The sequence below is a fragment of the Sparus aurata genome, chromosome 20 (genome assembly GCF_900880675.1).
Source record: "Sparus aurata chromosome 20, fSpaAur1.1, whole genome shotgun sequence".
Lineage (NCBI taxonomy): Eukaryota > Metazoa > Chordata > Actinopteri > Spariformes > Sparidae > Sparus > Sparus aurata.
In genome coordinates this window covers 21,716,308-21,736,853 of record NC_044206.1, presented here as the reverse complement: position 1 = coordinate 21,736,853, position 20,546 = coordinate 21,716,308, and the positions used below count along the sequence as shown (strand labels likewise).

Genomic DNA, 20,546 nt, shown 5'->3' with positions numbered 1-20,546 from the left:
CAGATACAAAAGGGGAAATGGGAAAGCAAGAAAATGAGCGGAGGAAATGAGGGATGCGAGGAAGGAGGGGAGGGAGGAATGGCGGTCATTTTGTAGCAGGAAATGATGGAGCGATACAGTAACTGAGAAAGAGGAGAGGGAAGAAAACAAGAAAGAATGAGGAAAATGTGCTGTTGACTCAGAGAAGATTCACGCTGTAGAAAGTAAAGGTTGTTACTACTTATTACTTATTTTTACTCGCCTTTAAATCACAGCGTTAAGACACATGTAAGTGTCGATTCAACGGAATCTCAAGACTTTTATAATGATTTTACTCTGGAAAAAGGGACTTTTTCATGAGCAGGAAGGACAGAGAAAATGAACACAGCAAATAAATAACTCATTAAAGGTGCAATTTGTAAGAAAAGTTGATATATTTGACGGGCTGACGGGTCCGCCGCCATCAGAAAACTGCTTTTCTTACACATAGCACCTTTAAATGTACGTATAAGGGCGTGTTTTGCGACAGATTTGTGGATTTAAAGTTTTAATAGTGCATCCCGATTTCGCAAACCACCTGTGAGAAACAATAAAATGGATTCATGGAGAGCTGGTGTAACTCAATCCAGAAGAGAAAGAAGAGAAAGTAAAGGAGAGGACAGAGAGCTTTAGCAAAGAGCTGATCTGAGGTCAGGAGTGGGAAGGCAAAAATAAAAGCGAGCAGAGCTGGGCGGAGGTGAAAGAGTGCAGATAAAGGTGGCGGTGAGACACAGACTAGAGACAGAGATTAAACTGCAGCGGAGCTTAACAGAGCCAAGATAAGGAGCGAGCGAGAGTGAGAGTGGGCAGGCAGAACATTTAGAGAATCGCAGAACAAGGGAACGAGAGAGGAGGAAGAAAAGAGAGTGTCGCTGCAGGCTGGGAGAGGAAAAGAGTCTCATTGAGAGAGAAAGAGAATAAAAGAGCGGGAGCTGGTGGAAGGTAGAAGGCGTGATTAAAACCACTGTTCCTGGATCTGTACGAGCTTCAATAAAACAGCTAATGCACGTCTCTGTTTCTTGTCCTGCCCGCCTCGCGGCGTGGACGCAATCTGCCCCGAACAACACGCCGCTTTTCATTTCTGAATTCATTCCCGTCATCTCGGCAGACGGACGCGGCCTCTCTCCCTCATGCATTATAAATACCCCATTACAACTTGTTGACTGGCACTCTGGAGGCCTGTGGCATGTTGACGGACCACTCAGCAGACAAAACTAATCAGCGACATCATCATTAGGTGCACCAATGGACAGGCAGCCCTCTCTGATTGGGTTATTTCGCCACATCACGCGGCCCCGGGCCTCCGTCTGACCCCTGTCTGATGGTTCGCCATCTATCGTGACCAAACTCAACTGGGTTACGCTAATAGCCTAATCTAATGCTGTCGAAGGCACGCACAGATACCCGGAGGGCGGCTGCGTCTCGTTCTCCTTGTCTCCAGATCACATAACAATTAGTCTTCCTGGCCGCGACGAGGATGGACCGTACCAGGAAGTGGCGGGCCCGGGCAGGCCTGTGATTGGAGGCCTCTGGAGAGGAGGTGAACGCCAGCTGGCAGTGAGCGGCGAGCAGACAGCCAGGCTCAGTCGCACAGATCTGTGGGACAATACAATGCTGGCACACACAGTCTGCTCGCTCTCATTCGGGATGTGTGTCTGTGCATGACAGCGTGTGTGTGTGTGTGCTATTTTTGACTTGAAAGTAGCTTACTTTAAGCAGATCCTTGTGAAAATCTTGGCCGTTGTTCAGTCCTTCCAAGTTGCCAATGAACTGAGTGCACGACATCCTCTTGCCGATGTTCTGAAAAGAGGACAAACATGATTTATTTTTATTTCGCGCCACACATTCCTCAGACTCTTTATTTCACACTCGCTGCCTCCTTAATGTCGTCGATTTCAATTAGCTCTGTGGATTTGTAGCACCTTTCCCTGATAGAAGTTCTGCCGTCAGTGACGGGCGGATACAGAAACAGAGTGGAGCTTCTTTTACTTCCTGGATTAAATTTTAATGATCTAAAAGAGCAGTTAACCACGATCGTTGACACGCGCTCCAGTCATCGAACAGTGTGATCAAATTAAATGTTCGGTCACATTAAAAACAAAGATGATGATGATTCACACAAAACGATCCGTCCATAATTCGCCGATGATATCTTTAGTATTAGCTTGACGGAACAGCTGGAACAATAATAGTCACAGTGTTAATCATGATGATGATGATTAGGGGAAGGTAATCAGCCTCAGCACTCTTTTGGTACTGACCCGACTCTGCAGACAAGCGACAGCTGACACTGAATACCTCATCAGATTCTTACGTTTTCTTTATTCTACTTGATTTCTGATTTGAATCTAAATTGATTTGGGCTCAATATTTTTACGGCTGATTGCTTTTAAGCATAATTTAACATTTGAGACGTCTGGTTTCATTTGTTGGATTTAAAAACATGTTTTCAAGGAAAGTCTGCTGTGATATGACTTCTGAATTTAATCTGTTTTATTGGTATATCTTCAAAAATATTCAAATAATATCCTGTCCAGTTTAATGCAGAAACTCTGCGAATCATGCTGCTTTTTCTCATTTCAAATAAACTTCACACTGTTGGTTTGGGCTGCAACTGACGATTATTTCCACTATCAATGAATCCATCTATTACCGATTAGCTGTTTGTTCTACAAAATGAAATGTTAGCGTGCCCAAAACTCAAGATGACGTCCTCAGATGTCTCGTTTTGTCCACAACTCAAATATTTTCAGATATTTTCTTGTCATTGAGGAGGACAGAAACCAGAAAATATTCACATTTAAGAAGCTGGAATCAGAGAATTTAGACTTTTATCTCTTAAAAATGTCCTGTGAGTAGCTGAATATCAAAACACTGGTTGGCGATTAATTTAATAGTCGACAACTAACCGATTAATCGTTGTAGCTCTGCTGTTGGTCGGCAAAACAAGCAACCTGAACTAAAGCATGTAAAAAGCTCACAGCCTGAATCAGTCAGACCACCGTGCTGAGGACGGCAGTGACGGCGACCACAAAGATCAAACTTACAGTATATCTGTTAACTTTTGTAAGAACTTCTGATTCGTCCTCCCTAAAGCAGCTGATCCTCCACCAGTCACCTCTGTAGCCACTTTAATTAATCATTCATCCGCAGAGCTGAACTATCGCGGAGGAGAGCCGCCAATGGCCCAGATCTGCGAAGTGAGGCTCTGACTATAAAAGAATCAGATTAATGACAGTGAAAGGAGCTCAGCAGGCCGACCTGCAGACACAGATCACAGTCTTATAGTCCCAAAACTCCAGAGTTAATCAGAAAAGGCCGTTAAGGGGAGAATGCAGCTGTTCAAACTTTTTCTATTTGTTTATCCTTCGCCTGACGGAGCACGCCTGTCTGCAGCGCCTGCTGTACCTGCACACTCACGACACAGTCGACTTTCTTCACCTCACATCCAGAAACACACGTTCACACACTGCTCATCACTCACCTGACCGTGCAGATCAGTGTTCAGCAGCATAAGGGCGCAGGTGAGAGTGTGAACTGCATCTGGAGGACGGAAACAGCAGGTTAGCACGACCGCGAGACGACCTCGCTCAGAGATAAAACTGCTACTGCTGTCAATTTACAGATACTTATACAAAAACAATATTATGCATTTGGATTTGTTTTTCAGGCCACCTGATGAATCGACACAAATATTTACTCTCTACTGGAAATATATCTGCGCATTTTAGCTTCTAAATGTTCCACCATGTCCACCAGCTATGTAGCGGCTAACCGCAGCTATCATCAGTTTGGTGTTGAGCAGGTAGAAAACAGTGTGTTTTTCTCTGAACACAGGTGATTATTGTGATTGCAAATTACCCTGGAAGACGAGCAGAAACATCAAGACGTCAATTCGACACCTCTGACGGCCTTGAGACGCCCACTGGAGAGCCGGGATGGAAGTGTTTTGTGAAATCTTTTAAGACGTTCAGTATTGATGTCCAAATGACGTCCAAAATAAAAGTCTGAACCGTGTAATTTAAGACATCTTTTCATGTTCAGTTACAAACTTCTGAAGGATTTCTTTCGGTTCAAAATGAACTATTTCAGAGAGGACACATTTTTAAGACATCTGAAAATGACCTCACAGAAATTCTACTTGTGGCTCTACATCGTCGCTTGAATTGACGTCTTGTGGATCTGTTTTGCTCGAGGGAGTGTGACAAAAAGAACTGGAACAGTGACTTTCTATCAATCTTTTATACAGCTCGATAAAGTCGAGCGGAGCTGCAGATTCAGGTGATAATTCTCTACAGCTGTGGCTCTCACACATTGTTTTTTCTTTATTCAATTTGGTATAAAATATTGATTACGGCCGCTTTAAGGACGGCTGAATGCATCAAATATTCAGGAGCAGATATAAGATATATATTTTCTATGTGTCTTGAAACAACTCCTCTGCAGCAGCCGGCTCACCCTCCGATGGTATGACTCTTGGGTTGCAGTCCAAGTAACGCTTAGAGAAGTGTGACAGCACCCGCTCCCTCTCCTGAGTCTCTCCCATCAGAGCAAACTGCCTGAGGAAAGTCCTGCAGACACAAACACAGACAAGGGGACAGTCAGAGAGGCACTGCTGCCACATAGGAGGCTTTTACTTTGAAAATCTGATCCTAAAACACATTTTTGTTTGTGTTTCTCAACATATTGCTGCTTAAACCCCACTTTAATGTGTTTAACTCTATAAATATAAAGTTGAGCTGAATGCATTAATGATATTTCCTCAGTATGACTTATATCTGAATTAACAAAATAAAAGCATGTATGTATTTATACTGTACAAACTGTCATTTACCTCCAAATGCAAGGCCGCAGCTGCCCTCTAGAGAGCAGTGTTTAACAGTGCAGAGTCTCCAACACATATTAATAAAAGATTAAATTAAAACATGAGCAGCTTTTTTATTTATCTAATTCAGGCCAAATCAAAGCCAGCGTCCCACAGAGGGAAGGATTAAAGAACCATGTGATGGGCAGAAAACACACATTTAGACCACAGTCGCGTTTCTACGATGTCAACATTCATTCTTTAATAAAAATACATGAACATAACATAAATATTTAGCGTTACTTCATGTGATAAACAAGCTGGCAAGGATATTTCACTGCCTCGTCTTCACTACACTTAAGAAAAACACTGTGAATAATAGTTCTCATGATGCCCAACATGTTACACGCTGTGTTCTCACCGCAGTGCCTGGTCGATACCGAGGCCCGTGAAGTTGAAGAAACTCAGATACTCCTCTGCGACCATGCGGCTGAAGTCATTACTGCAGACACACACATGTAAAATAACACATAAGAGAGGGGAAACAGCGATGTGCGGACGACAGGAGGCAAAAAAAATTAAAACAAAAGCACAAAACGTCAATCAAATGTTCACAAACTAGCTTTCTCAGCTCAGTCCGGGCTGAGATTCACAGGGTGAGGAAACCCTTTAATCCTAAATTCTTTCTCATCAGCACGAGCGAGCAGCTGACAGACTGACGGGCTGATCGAGCTGGAGATCTGCTAAAACAGCACTTTGTAGGCAGAATCTTAACCGGGGCTGCCTCGAGTTAAAGTTAAAATATGGGTTGCTGTTTATGCTGTTTTGTTTATTCTGAGATTTAAAGAAAAAGCTGCTCTTTAAAACTGTAGCATCCCTGTAATCTTTTGACAGACACGCAGGAAGTCTAACTAAATGTATTATTATATCGGCTAAAGAAACCTTTTCAGTTGCCATGAAAACTCTCTACTGGCTCACTTCTTGCTGAGGTGTCGCGCCACATCCGACTTCCTGAAGCCGTCCAAGTTGAAAAGACGCTTGGCCAGACGTTTGGCGGCTGCCACGTCGGCGCGGTGGCTTCCGTTGGTGAGGGTGTCGCTGCTGCCCAGACCCAGCCTGTCACTGAGGTCCTGGTCCAGCTCCGAGTCGGTCGCCAGACGGGCCTTGTCCCTGCTGGGAGAGGGGGGGGGGGAGGTGGGTCAGAGGTTAATCAATCAGTGAGTGATTAAAAACCAGACACACACACAGGTGACCAGAGTGGAGAGGAAGGAGCAGATGGGAAATGAAGAGAACCAGGAGGGGAAAATGGAAATTGCAGAGGTTGGTAAATAATTGAAAAGGAGCGAAAGAAAAAGGGATAAAAGGAGGAACAAAGAATGATGGTGCTATAATAATAAAACTAATAACTCCAGGATATTAATAATTTAATAATACTAATATCTGATCTCTGCCGCGTTGATCTTAAATCAGTTTCCAGCTCTGTGTGATGTTTTAATACCAGAATACTAAAAAAAAAAAAGATGAAAGATGAAAAAAGTCTGATCAAGAGATATTTGCTTAAAAAAAAAGATTGATTTCTGTTAAATAAAACATAATAAAACATGCATGAGGGCTGGTGAGAAGGATGAGGGGAGTCAAAGACACACAATAGTAAATAAAGCTCAAAGTCGAACACATTTGGCGTCGTCACTCGCTTTAATAACTGCACTCGAACGTCTCCTCTTTTGCCAGCTTTCTCACTTTCTTGTTATCACCTCCTAATTAAGCCCCTTCAAAGCGCTCGCCAGATCAGAAGTGCAAAACTTATTACATCTCAGCCATTCTGCGATAATAATTTAAGCATGTTATGTCACACCGAGCGGAGACGGATCCTCTTTTCTGGCTTTGCTACGAGAGAAGCGAGGTCTCCGAGTTCAGTTTCTGACGCTGACATTTGTCGCGGCCGCCGACAGAGCTGTGTGACAATTCCAGTCACGCCGGCCGGCCCGGAGGACAACAATGACGACGGTCCAGCAGCTCCCCAGTTGTATTCAATAAAGGCCAGAAACACTTCCTGAACAAGCCGAGCTCTCATTTGGATCTCTCAGCGTGAGGAACAAGCCAACAAAACCCACAGTCCCGGGCCTTCGCTTCCCACACTGACACATCCTCACACTGTCAACGAGATCACACCAGAGCAAACAGTCATTAATAACACAAGCTGACTGGTTAAGAAAGCTACGAGTTTCACAAAGTACATTTAGAGAACACGGAGGAACAACAGAGAGGCTGAGCTGAGACACAGCAGGGGTGTCAGGGCTGAATGCTAACATCAGCATGCTAATATGCCATTTTCTACAATGTTCAACATCTTAGTTTAGCCTTAGCCTGTTAGCATGCACACAAAATACAGCGAAGACTTACAGAATTGTTATTATGTCACCTGATTCTGTATCTATGCACCTTTGACTTGAAGTAGCTCCACCCACACTGCACCTGTATCACCTGCTATCAGATTGTGTCCGCTGAACGTTGTTCAGTTGTGTTGCAAAAGCTTTTTTTTTAACCGCAATCTAGTATGTTTTTAACTACTGCAGTGTACATTTTTTGTGTCTCAATTCAGGGTCTGCATCCTTCGGAGGAGCATTTGAAGGCCAATTATGTCACAACGCCACGCGAAGGTTGTCCCAATTCCAAGGCTCCTCCAGATGTAGCCCACAAATGCTCCTTCTTTTCCCTCTTTTGGAGGATGCACCACTACTATCCTTCTTGGCTTCACATATCCCAAGATTCTTTGCATGACCGCAAAAGAAGAAAGAAAGAGAGAAAATGGCGACATTGCGTGGCTTAGATCGTCACTTTCGTGGCCCTGAGCAGCAGACATCATGACGTGAGGGTAAAACATCTGCTGACGCAACCAGGAAATGCTCCGAAGGCTAGACCGTCCCATTTAACAACGGCTGACGCGGTTAACAAGGTCTCTCCGAAGGACTCGCCTTCAAAGACCGCAAAGGCCGGGTCCTTTGAAGGATGCAGACCCTGAATTGAGACAAAGCAACTGTGTTATTTTTATCACTCTAATTCAACTGTACACAAAAGTGAACCTCTTAGCACTGCTACACTATTGAGTGTCACAATTTATCATTTATAATCTGGAACCATGAATATTAGGATATTTTGATATTGAGCAGGGTCGTCCCCTCCAACATGTATCATAATGACATCCTTGAATGTCTGAAACAAAGTACATGTTGATATCTTGACTCGATAAATGTAAACTTTGACCTGCTGGTGACACTAGAGGGAAACTCATCCGTCCTCTGGGAGCTATCAGTGTTGGTTTCAGTTTCCATGGGAGTAAATGCAATTGGTTTAGAAAAAAAACACAAACTCCAACCTCATGGAGGCGCTGGATGTTACCTGAGGGGATCACCAAAGTCAAGAGGCTCCTCTGGGGACCATGAACGTCTGTATAAAAGCAACTAACAAGCAAACTTACACTGCCAAAGTAAACAAGTACACTTTTCAGATATAATATGTAACTTTTCTTCATTAAAACGTCTTAAAAGCGACTCCTCTGAGCTCTGTTATACAACAGTGTTCAAGCCAGAGGAATCCACAAGTAAACTCGAGGTAACAGTGTCTTTCATCTGGTCGCCCGTCGCTACAAGTTCCTGGAAAACATCAGATGATACTTCAGAGAGCGAGGAAGGAAGTCAGCGAACACAACTGAACAGACTGCGACTAAAACTTTACTTTGTCTTTGAACATTTCTGCCTGAGTCACAGTCGGCAATAGTGGTTGTCTGATAATAAAGACAACAACTCCCATGATGCCACGCTACTTCATGATATCATCAAACTGTATAAAAACAGAGAACTTTGGGTTTCAGGAGGGCGACATAGTTTTTCCCAAATGACATCTGCTCCGGTGATCATGCTTCCAAACAACATAACAGACTCTTTCAGTTTTGCCTCTGGCCAAACGGGAAACTGAAATCAAGCGGTAGACAGGTGAGACAGGTTCCTGGGCGGGGACGTACCTGTGACAGGACCGCCTGATAGACAAATACCTCTCCTCTCCGGCTGCAGATGAGCCGTGACAGCAGAAGACGGACTGCGTCCTCACCGCCGTCCCCTGAACGCCACCTCGCCTCGCGCTGCTCCCCCGCCCGCCCCCTCCTCTCCTCCTGGCCTCGTACCCTGAACGCATCACGCAGATGAACACCTGTAGCCGCTCCCGACCCGCCGGCAGACTCTGACATTCCTCAGCTCTGGTTCTGAGTCCGACTGAGCCTCCTTCGCGTGTCCCCCTTTACTCCGTCCTCCACTTTCTCACTCTCCCTCTGTGTTTGCTGTCATTTGATCTTCGCAGTGAGATTCCTTCCCCCCCCCCCGCCAAAGTAAAAGAGCTGTTTGTCCTGCTCTGTCTGTTTCCCCTTCTGAGTCTGTTTGCTGTTGTTTCTGCTCCCTCTCTTCACTCCTCCCTCGCTCTCCCACCCTGTTCCACTGTGTAAACTCTCACCGTCCCCTGCTGACCTTGGATTCGAAACATGGCATGAAACTTTGGCTTGTCTGTTGCTTAAAAAAATCCTCCTTCCCTTCACCCTTCATTCATTCCTCTCTCTCTCTCTCTCTTCCCCCTCCTCGTCTCCTTCGCTTCTCCAATTACACACACTCAGCAGATCCATCCTCTGGGTGTTGGACAAATAGTCTACCTTGTTTCTTGTGTGAGCTGTTAGCACACCTACAGAGAAAACAAAGATACGAGGTGTCGGGTTTGAGCTCGCAGCGATATCTGCTGGGTGTTTCCTGAAAGAAAAACGTGGCCTTTTGTCAGCGTTCTGAAGCCTTTGTGGAGCGTGTTTACAGCAAACGCTTCATCGGGGCCTGCAGGAGTGTTCATAATCAAAAAAGATTAGGCCGCCACCTGTTGGCATTGTCTCATCAAGTGGCAGCACAATGCCGAGAGGTCCTGAGAGAATTCCTGGTGTCAGCCTCTGCTTCGGCGGTATCCCCCCTCCCCACTCGCTCCACCGGGCAGCTCGGCACAATGAGCCACTGTCTCACTCTGCAGACCATCTGAAAGAGTTGATGTGAGGGGAAGCAGGAGGGGCGGGTGGAATTCCAACTTTTATCAAAGTATGGACGAGGCCCTCAGAAATATTTTTCTCATCAGCTCCCCTCCTGGATTCCACCGCTCCGGGGCAAGCCGGAGTTATAAAACCGAGATAAGATCGGCGCTGAGCAAACATTCACCTGAGCCGGGCCAGTGTGATTTGATTTCTCGTATGAAGAGGAAGTTAAGAGAGAAACATGTGAGCTTGTGTTCGCGACACGAAGCCGCTGAGCTGTTTTTCACAGTTGTTTTTTTGATTGCTAACATGCAGCGGTCAAAACTGAAGTCTACGGAAAAACTACGGAAGCCCTGTGAGGCAAAAACCATCTTGCGATACAGTTTCGAAGTCCGATCTCCATTTTTTTATTCTGTTTATCAATAAAACTTCAATGAAACATTATTCATCCAGCACCTTTAACCACATAACAACGCAAAGTGCTTTAAAATGAATAAAAAAAACATTGGATACTAAGAAAAAAAGTTTAAATTGAGAATAAAAGATAAAAACAACCAATAAAAATAAAGATAAAATCAAATATTACACGCAAAGATGCATCTAAAATGTTTATAAAATAAAATAGAATATAATAACGACCATTAACAGTTAAATAGAGATTAATAAAAATCTATATAAAATAAAGAATAATTATATAAAAAGCAAATAAGACTTTCTGTTTGTCCGTGGAAACATGTGGAAACAGTTTTTGGAGATTATATTTTTTTCCACTGTGAAAACAAATTAAAAAAAAATTTCTGGTGCAAATATTTTTTTTTTTTTATAATTGTATAACTTTAATATCATTTTTTAATGTGTTTGCTTTTGTGTTACTCATTTTGTCCACAGGAGGTTGAAGATTTAACTTGTTTTATGTGGCACACTGTCTGCTGTGGCGCTACATAAATAAAGTCATCGTCATTATTACTGTAAGAAACTGATAAAACCTTGAAGTCTGTCGGAGAGACGACCAGCTGAACCCTGAGACACAAACACACCTCTGTACCTGCATGAGTCTGTTCTTATGACAAAGAGCTCCGCAGCTTGATTGTTGTCCTCTCCTGCCACCTGGTGGTCAAAACAACACAGTGACCTGCTGCATCTCTATCAGCTCTACCTCTGCAGTGCTGTCACAGTTAGTTAGGGTGACATTCACACAGCCAGACTACCTCTCAGACACACACACACACACAAACACACACAAACACCACGGCAGGCATTTCCAACACACCCGGGACGCTGGTGACACAGATTTCTGCCACAGTTTGAATCCATCACATCCTGTCACAAGGACGAGGATGTCAGACGGTTGAAGGAAGCGTCTGTTCTGCTGTAAATGAAGGAATGTGTGCAGAAACCAGAGACAAAGCTTTGTTCTGGATGTGGAGTAAAGTCTGGTGTACTGCAGGTGAGAGACTGTGGAGAGTTAACATGAGGTCTGTGGTTCTCTGACAAGTCAAGGTGAGTCCCTCACTGCTGCAGCAGCCATCTGCCACAGACTCACACACACACACACACACACACACACACACACACACACACACAGACACACACACACACACACACACACAGACACACACACACACACACGGAGGATGCACTTCCAGTAAACAACCATCTAATATAACCGACAGATACACATGCATGCACACACTCAAACACCTACAGATTTGGGAATCTGCACAGATGGATGTACATATTAAACACACACACACACACACACACACACAGTGGTGGGGCCACAGGCAGCCATCGAGCGACCTTCAGTCTAACTCCAGAATAGCACTGCAGCAGCGCTCTGCACAAGGAGAACGACACCGACGGAGACAGTCGGCCGCCTGGAGACTGACAACAGTCCATTAACGAGGCTCTGACCTCAGAGAGGAGGCGATAAAAACTGCATGAATACTGATTTGGCAAAGAAAACTCTGTCATTTGTGACTGTTCATGATGCTCTTTCAGCAGTTTACTCAAGGTTAAGAGGTCGACATGAGATAACGTTCATTTTGTATCGTTCTGTGAGCTCAAACCAACACGTAGCTGCGTGCTGAACATTTTATGAATAAGACAGAATGTGTAAAGAGACGTGTTTATGATGATATGCTCACTATCAGCAAAACCAACGAGCTTATGGTCGACAACAATGCTTCAAATATGGATGGATGTTTCACACACGTCCAACCAGGAAGCGTAGAATATCTCGACAGTGGCCACAATTCGAAGGTGGACACGGAGGAATTCTGCCACCAATTCAGCGAGAAATCTGGTTTCAATCTTTTGACTTTGTGACCAAAAACAAAAACTTATTTTGTGACGTCGCGTTGACCTTAGACTTTCACCTTTGACCCACCAGAAGCTGATCAGTTCTCGACTTGATGACACTTGGCTTGTGGCACTAAAAAGTAAAGGTTGGTGTAAACATTTTCAAAACAATTTCCAAACTGATACCAGACCAGTTACATCCAATTTTACCACTAGGTGTCGCACATGACTCAGTTGCTCCAGAGTGGAGCAGAACAAGAGTCCATGAATGAGAGTGAAGCAGCGACTGTGACATGTTTTTATCTCTCACAATAATTATTCAACTTCCACTTCTAAAGTTTAAGATCAAAATAATTAAATAAAAAAAAAAAGTGCTTTTTTCTTTTTTTCTCACATAGTATCGTTCTGTCTGTCACGTCTGTTGTTTGGTGCCGCATCACCGACTTAAACACAAAAAAATAAATAACAAATAAATAAGATTTCAGCCGACTGCAAGAATGAGAGAAGATGGCAGTAGCTACAAGTCACGAGGGGAATCCGAACCTCTCAAGTCGAATAGTTTCCCACAACAAAATCTTACAAATGTTTCGCCGTTGCTCAGAAATGAAGGCTTCTAACTTGAAACAGATACAGTAAGTGTTGTAACTAACCAACTCTAACAGGACAGATTTAAAGATGTTCCCTCAAGGCGCTCCTGAGAAATAACGTTCACAAGAGGGACGCTCGACAAGCCAAAAAGATTACGCCTTGAGCAATGGCATGAAAAATTAACAGAAGAAATTAGAGAGCGATAAACAACAACAAACACGGCCCAGATTCACATCACAGATTCTCGGTGAGTCACCAATGCTGAGGTCGTCTGTCATCAGCTGTCAGCCGCTCGCTTCGTGTCCGACTGAACAGAACATGTTTACACTGAAGCTTCGTAGATTATCGCCGTAGCACGATCATATATTAAGGAAATAAGGCCACTTTAATTACAGAAGACAAAACATTTCAGCCCAAACCACAGAAACAGCTTCAGACCATAAATACACTAAACAATTAACAACAACAAGTGGTGACACTCAGTTTCCCCCCTGAGGGATTAATAAAGTACTCCGTATCGTAATGCATCGTATCGTTACGCATTGTATCGTTACGCATCGTATCGTAACACACCGTATAGTAACGCATCGTATCGTAACGCATTGTATCGTAACGCATCATATCATAACACACCGTATCGTAACGCATCGTATCGTAACGCATCGTATCGTAACGCATTGTATCGTAACGCATCATATTATAACACACCGTATCGTATCGCATCGTATCGTAGCGCATCGTATCGTAACGCATCGTATCGTATCGCATCGTATCGTAACGCATTGTATCGCAATGCATCGTATCGTAATGCATCGTATCGTAACGCATCGTATCGTATCATAACACATCGTATCGTAATGTATCATAACATCGTGTCTAAATATTTTTGGCCACATTTACTGACTGAATTTTCAGTTTCAGTTTTTAGTTTGGTTGAACAGAACCCTAGAGAAGAGCTCTGGGTTAAATTAGATGCTTCCATGCTCACTTAGATGCAAGAAGCAGGAGCCAATCACAGCACAGCAAGGTGACACACAAATAATGTGTCACAGTAACATTCATCATGGCTCCTGTCGTGCTGCTAACTCACCTGGGTAAAGAGAAGGTGATGTTGCTGTACCAGCTGCTCCCCAGCTGGTCACAGTTTCGTCCTCTGGGCGGCGTATCGTCTGATCCGCTGCTCAGCCTCTCGCTGGACGGCGCTCGGGTGGCGTCCGAGTCCCCGGTGACGGTGAAGATCGAATCCGAGAGACTGGGCCGCTCGTCGTGTGCCAGCGGGGCGAAGCTGAGCTGGACGATCTGCCGGGCACTCTGACAAACCGGAGCGTGGATGGCAGGGGTCAGTGTGGGCAGGTCAAAGGTCAGGACTTCTTGGGTGCTGGAGGTGAGCAGCTCCTCGCTGTCCAGGCTGTTGTACGACGTCCCTTTGGCTCGGTGAGACTCCATGATGCTCTCAAAGTGGCGGCTGAAGGTGTCCTCCGCTCCGAGGCGAGGACCGGAGACCAGGATGGGCGATTTTAAGGCGGGGTGGTGGTTGTCAAAGAACGTTTCCATCGGTCTGGACAGAGATGGAGGATTGAGAAACACAACAACACCAATAAATAAAATGCAAGAAGGCATATTTTTCTGTGTAGCAGAAAGATGTAAGGAGTTTTCTTTTTTATTTATTTGGTTAAGTGATCCTTGGTCTGAAAAAGTCTGAGAAACACTGAGTTTTTGATTTTGGGGTGGACTCTCCCTTTAAATGTGAAACAGCAACTGTTATGTGTTCTTATTACGTCTGTCTATTCCAGGGACGTGTGTACCGTACAGTTTGTGACTAATTCATGGAAAAATGGCTCCGAACCTGTTTATGATCTACTTGAAAACTAGGTTAGGAGTGAGATCCAAATTCAGATCAAAATATGGGTCAGGGGAAAATCCTGCTCACCACTGTGTGTGTGTGTGTGTGTGTGTGTGACCGCGATGTGTTGATGCTCACCTCTTCAGAAGGTGACCGAACACCTCCGGCTCCTCCTGAGCGGCATACTGCTGCTTCCTGTTGTCTCCCTGCATCCTCACACTGGCCCAGCTCACCATCTCTTCTTCTTCATCCTCCTCTTCCTCCTCCTCCTCGTCTTCCTCTTCCCCATCCTCCCTCCCCCCTCCTCTGTCCTCCACCACCTCCCCATCTGTCCTCCCATAAGCCAGACACCCCATCGGGCTGCTTCCTGTCCCCGAGGTGCCCTGAACGCTGCGGTTGCTCCCAAACGCGGAGTCGCCGTCGTCCAGCTCCGCCAGCAGCACCTCGTCGATGTCCGTCTCGCGGTAGCAGCGTAGCGGGACGGCGTCCAGGTCGGTTTCTGAGTACTTCAGCGTGCGGCGAATGATGCCGGTTTTGGGTGAAGTCCCGATGATGGTTGGGGGCGGGGTCACCAGTTCGACCTCGACTTGCTGCACCTCGTGATTGGCAGAGAGCAGAGGGAGGGATGACGGGGGAGTTGGCGTGGGAGACTCGCTGGAGTTTCCACTGGGAGGCGCTGTGGAGGCTTCCAGAGAGTCTGCAGGTGAAGACACGGATGGGTCAAACTTTACGTAGTGTTTAAAATGTTATGGTTTAAAGATGCCCTTTGATCTACATTGACATACTTTGTTTATATGTGGCGGACCCTGCCACCTTTCTAGCTGCAAACAGAGTTCTTGGGACCTTATTTATCTCTGAGAACAGCCTGTTTATTCACTTACGGAAAAGAGTTTGTATTATAACCTCATTAATATTGTAAATGAAAACTAGACAGCGCCCCTTTAAAATGACTCATGAGTAATTGATAGACTATAGATATAAAGTGGAAGCAATCTCAGAAACCACCCTGATGAAGGGAAGAGAAGTGGAGGCCTTTTGGGGAATGAAACATGATATATCGGAGATGAGCTGCGTGATGTTCTGACTCCTCTCCTCTGACTGTGTGTACTATGATGCTCTGTGACACTGAGGTATGAGATATGTGCAGTAACTAGATGAAATTGAGGGGGGACGTGCTCTCACTTTTCTCCCCCCTGCTAGCAGCCTCCTCAGCGGGGGTCCCGAACAAAAACTCCCACTTGGCGCGAGCGATCCTCTGACAATGGAGCGAGGGCACGGGCGCAGCACAGCCACTGTCCGTCTGAGAGAGACACAGAGACAAAAAAGCTGGAGGAGATCTGCAGTGCAGCATTAAAGGAACAGGCGGACATTTTGGGTAAGACAGATTGTTCAGTTAAAGATGACATAGACATCACTCTCATGTTCGTGTGCGAAACATGTAGCTAGAGCCACGAGGACGAAAGCTTTGATTAGCATAAAGACAGAGCTCCAAAAATACGTTACGCAATTTGTCCCTAAAATGTAAGTTCGGTCCTTCATCACCTCCTTTTTTCATTCTTCATTCTTCTCATCAATATTGACACCACATTTAGAGTGAGGAGGCAGTTAGTTAGCTTAGCATAAAGACTGGCGGCAGTGAAAAAAAACAGCTAACTTGGCTCAGTCTATAACCAAAAATAGGGAATATCGGTGTTACCGGATAGATTTTAGATGTTTGGAGAGCGCTAAGCTAACTGTATCCAACGATATCCAGTCTTTATGCTAGGCTAGGCTAACTGCTTTGAGCTCCATACTTAAAGGGACAGTGTGTAATATATCAAGTATTTAGCGCCATCTAGCTGTGAGGTTCTACATTGCAACACTCCTTTGCTCACCCCTCCCGTTCTGAAGACGTTGGAGACATTCCGGATGCTACGGTGGCCCTGACGGACAAGAAACTCATTTTCCAAAATATGGACTCTTTCCCAACAGCGTCAAGTATTTCTACTGATTCAAGTAATGAGGTAAAGATGTAGTTAGTTATTGTTATTGTTATTGACGAGCGCTTTCGCTGAGCTCCCCTTCAGTTCCGCAGTCAAGCTGGCTCTGAGCGAAAACGCGTTTAGCCTTACTACGTAGTACCACGTGGTGCTTTGTGTCCCTCTCGGCAGTCCGTAGTTTTTTTAAAACCGGAAAGACATGGCGGCTTCCATAGAGCTTGCCCGTGCTATGTTTATTCAGATAGGTAATTCTTCGCTCAGGAGGATAAGTCAGATTGTTGGCAGAGGTAATTGTACACCAATGAGGACTTACGACTTATGAACGAAGACTTTGATTTGAGTTAATAAATTACTTAAATCGTTACACACTGTCCCTTTAACACAAAGACATGAGATTTTTTTCATCAAATTCTGCATCAAACTGTGCAGTTATAAGTATCAAAATGTGTTAAAGTATTAAGTGTCATCTGTAGTCGAGTGCTCACCTGTATTCCTGAGGTGGCGGCCCCGGTCTCGTTGCTCTGGTGGCTGGACTGACTGGACTCCGGGGACACACAGTCTCTGTCCCCCAAGCTGCCCGTCACCCCACTGGAGCTCCGCGAGGACGACCCTCCCATCGCTCCATTCTGCTCCGCCTCTTGAGGCTCCTCCACCCTCTGCAGGTGTGGCTGCTGCTCCATCTCATCGCCTTGTTCCTCCTCGTCATCACAACCCTCGTCCTCCTCTGCAGAGTCCAGAGCCACTGGGCCCAGCAGCAGGATCTCTCTCCTCCGCTGCTCGGCCCGTTTCTGCTGCGCTGTGGGACTGAGCGGCCTGCGACGCTGACCAGACTGACCATCGGAAGTTTTCGGCTCTGGACTCTGGCTGCTCTCCACCTGACTCCCCCACTGCTGCCTGGACGTCCAGCTGACTGGCGCCTCTTCAACGCTCTGATTGATAAAGAGCCTGCGAGCAAGCTCTGTGCAGTCCCCTCTCTCAAAACAGCTCAGGTCTCCTCTCTTGTCCGGGCCCGGGGGCCACGAGTCTCTGGTGTACCGCGGGAGCTGCCGGCGATGCAGAGTCGGGGTATCCGGTGCTCGGAGCTCTGCTTGGAATAGCCTGGGGTCCCTCATGGGGGAGCTGAGCTCAGTGGGAGGATGAGATGGACGGAGGACACGTGAAGGGATGGCGGGGGAACTCTGAGCCGCTGATGAAATGGAGCTGTGATGCTGAACGCAATCTTCCTGGTGCGATTCGCAATTATTATGAGAGTTTGTCTCAAGCGAGTGCGACTGCAGGAGAGAGTTCTCGGGCTGGTGACAGTCTGTGTTGTCGGTTGCTGGCGTGTGTTGGTCGTTTAAAGGGATGTTCATCTTGAGCGTTTGCTTAGACTGTTGTGCATTGGTTGAATCGTGAAATTCTCCGGAGTTTGAGATCCCTTCGGACTCACCTAAAGCATTGTGCAATGAGGACCTTCTCGCCTCTGTTAAAATAGTAGAAACTTTAGTGGCCTCCTCTGCGAGCCTGCGGGCGACCTCAGGGCTATGAGCCGGAGAGGAGGATTTACTGTCACTTAACTGGTTCAAGCCCTCGATTATGTTATTGCCAAGTTGTAGGATTGCTCCCTGTGGTGAAGTGCTCCTGTTGCAGCTCCTGTAAACGTGTCTTTTTACGGCTGGACTGCCTGCCATCGCTCTGTCCTCTCCTGACCAGTGAAGAGGACTCTGGGACTGTCTGGACTGGGAGGATAGCTGGTCTGACGCTGGGCTCCGAGGCAGCCCACAAACAGCCTGGCTCCTCTCTGCGAAGTGGTCTTTGGGGTTTACGCAGAAGTTCTGACGCTGAACGGGAGACCCAGCCCAGGACTGACAGCGCGGCTGTTGGCTGTAGCGTGCCGATGAGGTGTGCTCAAGTGCGTGGGCGAGTTTAATCCTCAGTAAAGGCGAGCCGAACTCCTCTACAGCCCGCTGGGTAGCTGCCCTGCCGATGGGGTCTAAGGGTGTTTGGCGAAGGCCGGGGGAGAACGTCTGCTGGTGACTTCCTGGAGATCGGAAAGTCAGCTTTGGACTGGAGCTGCACGATGAATCGGGACTTCCAAACCAAACCGGGTCGCTGAGTCTTTTACGAATGTGTGACGGGGTCGATCTGTCCTCTCTGGACCCTCTCTCTGAGATGCGCGGACTGTCTAAAGTCTTCACATTGGACTTCTCAACGTAACTGAAGGTGACCACAGACCGTTTACCATCGCTGAGCTCCTCCTTAAACCTTCGACAGCTGGGAGGTGTGTAAGGGAGAACGACCTTTCGAGAGGAGCTCATTGGCGGACTGTGGCTGGCTTCATTACAGGGTGAACTCCAACGTTTAGACACTGATGGGGAGCTGCTGGCTTGCTGGAGCTGAAAGCTGACTGTGTTTCTCGAAGGAGACTGGCTGTGTGTGCAGTCCTGGACCAGACGGTGAGCCGCAGAGGGCTTTGTGGCGGTCTGGTTCGCTAGCTGAGACAGGAGCTCCGCAGGACTGTCCTGAACCGAATGCCCCTGAGCAATCCCTTCGTCTCCGAATGCCTCTTTCCCTCCCTTCTGATCTGGGGCAGACCTCACTTCCACATACAAATGAAGGACTTTTCCAGACTGGGACATGACCTCCTCTCAGGCCAAAATGAGGACACAGAAACAGAAATGGAACAGGGGGAGAGAGAGAGAGAGACAGACAGACAGGGTGAAAAGAGACCGAAAACACCCTCGTCTTTGTCCTCGTCTTTTATTTGTTGGTTTGGTTTTTTGTTTTTCTGCTGGTGGTGGGTGTCAGTTTATTTTTAGACGGTCTTTCTTCTGCCTCCCAGAGCGTCTGTGTGCAGAGCAGAGACACACGGGCTGCACGGCCAGAGGACAAACATGCCCGTGGGACGCCTCCAACCGCTCGCTACTCTTCATACCTGTGAATGACAGAGAGGAAGAGGAGGAGGAGGTGTTACCGTCGGATCCTCAAATGACACAAGACACGCACAGGACATTCCAGTATCTGTGATGCAAGCAGACGACTGCTGTTATGTTGTATCAGATTACTGTTCTTGTCACATAGTGCAGCTTTGGCACATCTGAGGATCGACAGGAGCGTAGGAGAAGACCAAGACCTGACAAAATAAGGAAAAAAAACCCTCTCTGCTGTGTCCTCTAGTGGCCATAGTTATGTATTATGGCGAAGGAGGAGGAAATCAAGTGAAGCAGTATAAAGAGCGACAAAGTCAGGACTGTGAGGAGGTCGGGTTGGATGGTTGGGTCGAACAAATGCATTGCAACCTTGTCAACCGTGAGATCTTTCAAACTTAATTACTTGATTAAGTTATGTCGTGTTCGTACATACGAATCATACGTACGTTCTTGAGATACATACTGTAAGTAACCTAATTAGAATAGAACAGAATGTCTTTATTGTCTCAAATACAGTTTCCAGCACGCTAATACGTAGTGTGCGGCAAAATATTTAGTCCTTAATGCACAAGGAGGCGCTGATTCATGAACACAAGGAGAGAAGAGGGACAAAAGACAATGTTTGATAAGACAGGAGGAGATATTCAGCATTTGGGTTCATCGTCTTTGCTTCACCGTGACAAGGCGTACGTGAGACTGACCGGTGATTTGTCGGAATTTAAAATAAATCACATCACCGGTCCGATTCCATTAACGTCTACAGCCTGTTCTCAAACTGCGGACCTGAGAACATATCGCTCTGCTGCCAGCCTGTTTCTTAATGTCCCATAAATAAGACAAACGGAGGCTGTGTGACGCGTTAATTGATTCATAAGAAAATAAATAATAGTAATTAAATCTCATATCTTTGAGCTGAGTAACAACAGCGTCTCTGCCAGAACAAAACGCCGCAGCTAGCCAAGCAGCAGTGGTTTGAGTGCCTCGAGGGAGACAGAAGGTAAACAGCCTCATTTCAGACGATTACAGCACGTTAAACCTTATTACTTTTAAT

At 46.1% G+C, this 20,546-nt stretch overlaps 1 protein-coding gene across 3 annotated transcripts in view; it reads right to left on the bottom strand.

Annotated features, from left to right (window-relative positions):
* Nucleotides 1–20,546, bottom strand: part of LOC115570944 (PH and SEC7 domain-containing protein 1-like) — an 80,073-nt gene that overhangs the window by 36,977 nt on the left and 22,550 nt on the right. For 2 of the 3 annotated variants that reach the window (XM_030399786.1, XM_030399785.1), the window contains exons 2-10: nt 17,072–19,500; nt 15,790–15,907; nt 14,746–15,304; nt 13,855–14,322; nt 5,801–5,995; nt 5,244–5,324; nt 4,477–4,589; nt 3,503–3,561; nt 1,729–1,818 (exon numbers count right to left, since the gene is read on the bottom strand). In XM_030399786.1, coding sequence (XP_030255646.1) covers nt 1,729–1,818; nt 3,503–3,561; nt 4,477–4,589; nt 5,244–5,324; nt 5,801–5,995; nt 13,855–14,322; nt 14,746–15,304; nt 15,790–15,907; nt 17,072–19,204 — 3,816 coding nt within the window. In that variant the 5' untranslated portion in view covers nt 19,205–19,500. Of the gene's footprint in view, nt 1–1,728; nt 1,819–3,502; nt 3,562–4,476; nt 4,590–5,243; nt 5,325–5,800; nt 5,996–8,843; nt 9,780–13,854; nt 14,323–14,745; nt 15,305–15,789; nt 15,908–17,071; nt 19,501–20,546 lie in introns of those variants that run through there. The other variant, XM_030399787.1, reaches the window with a different exon arrangement.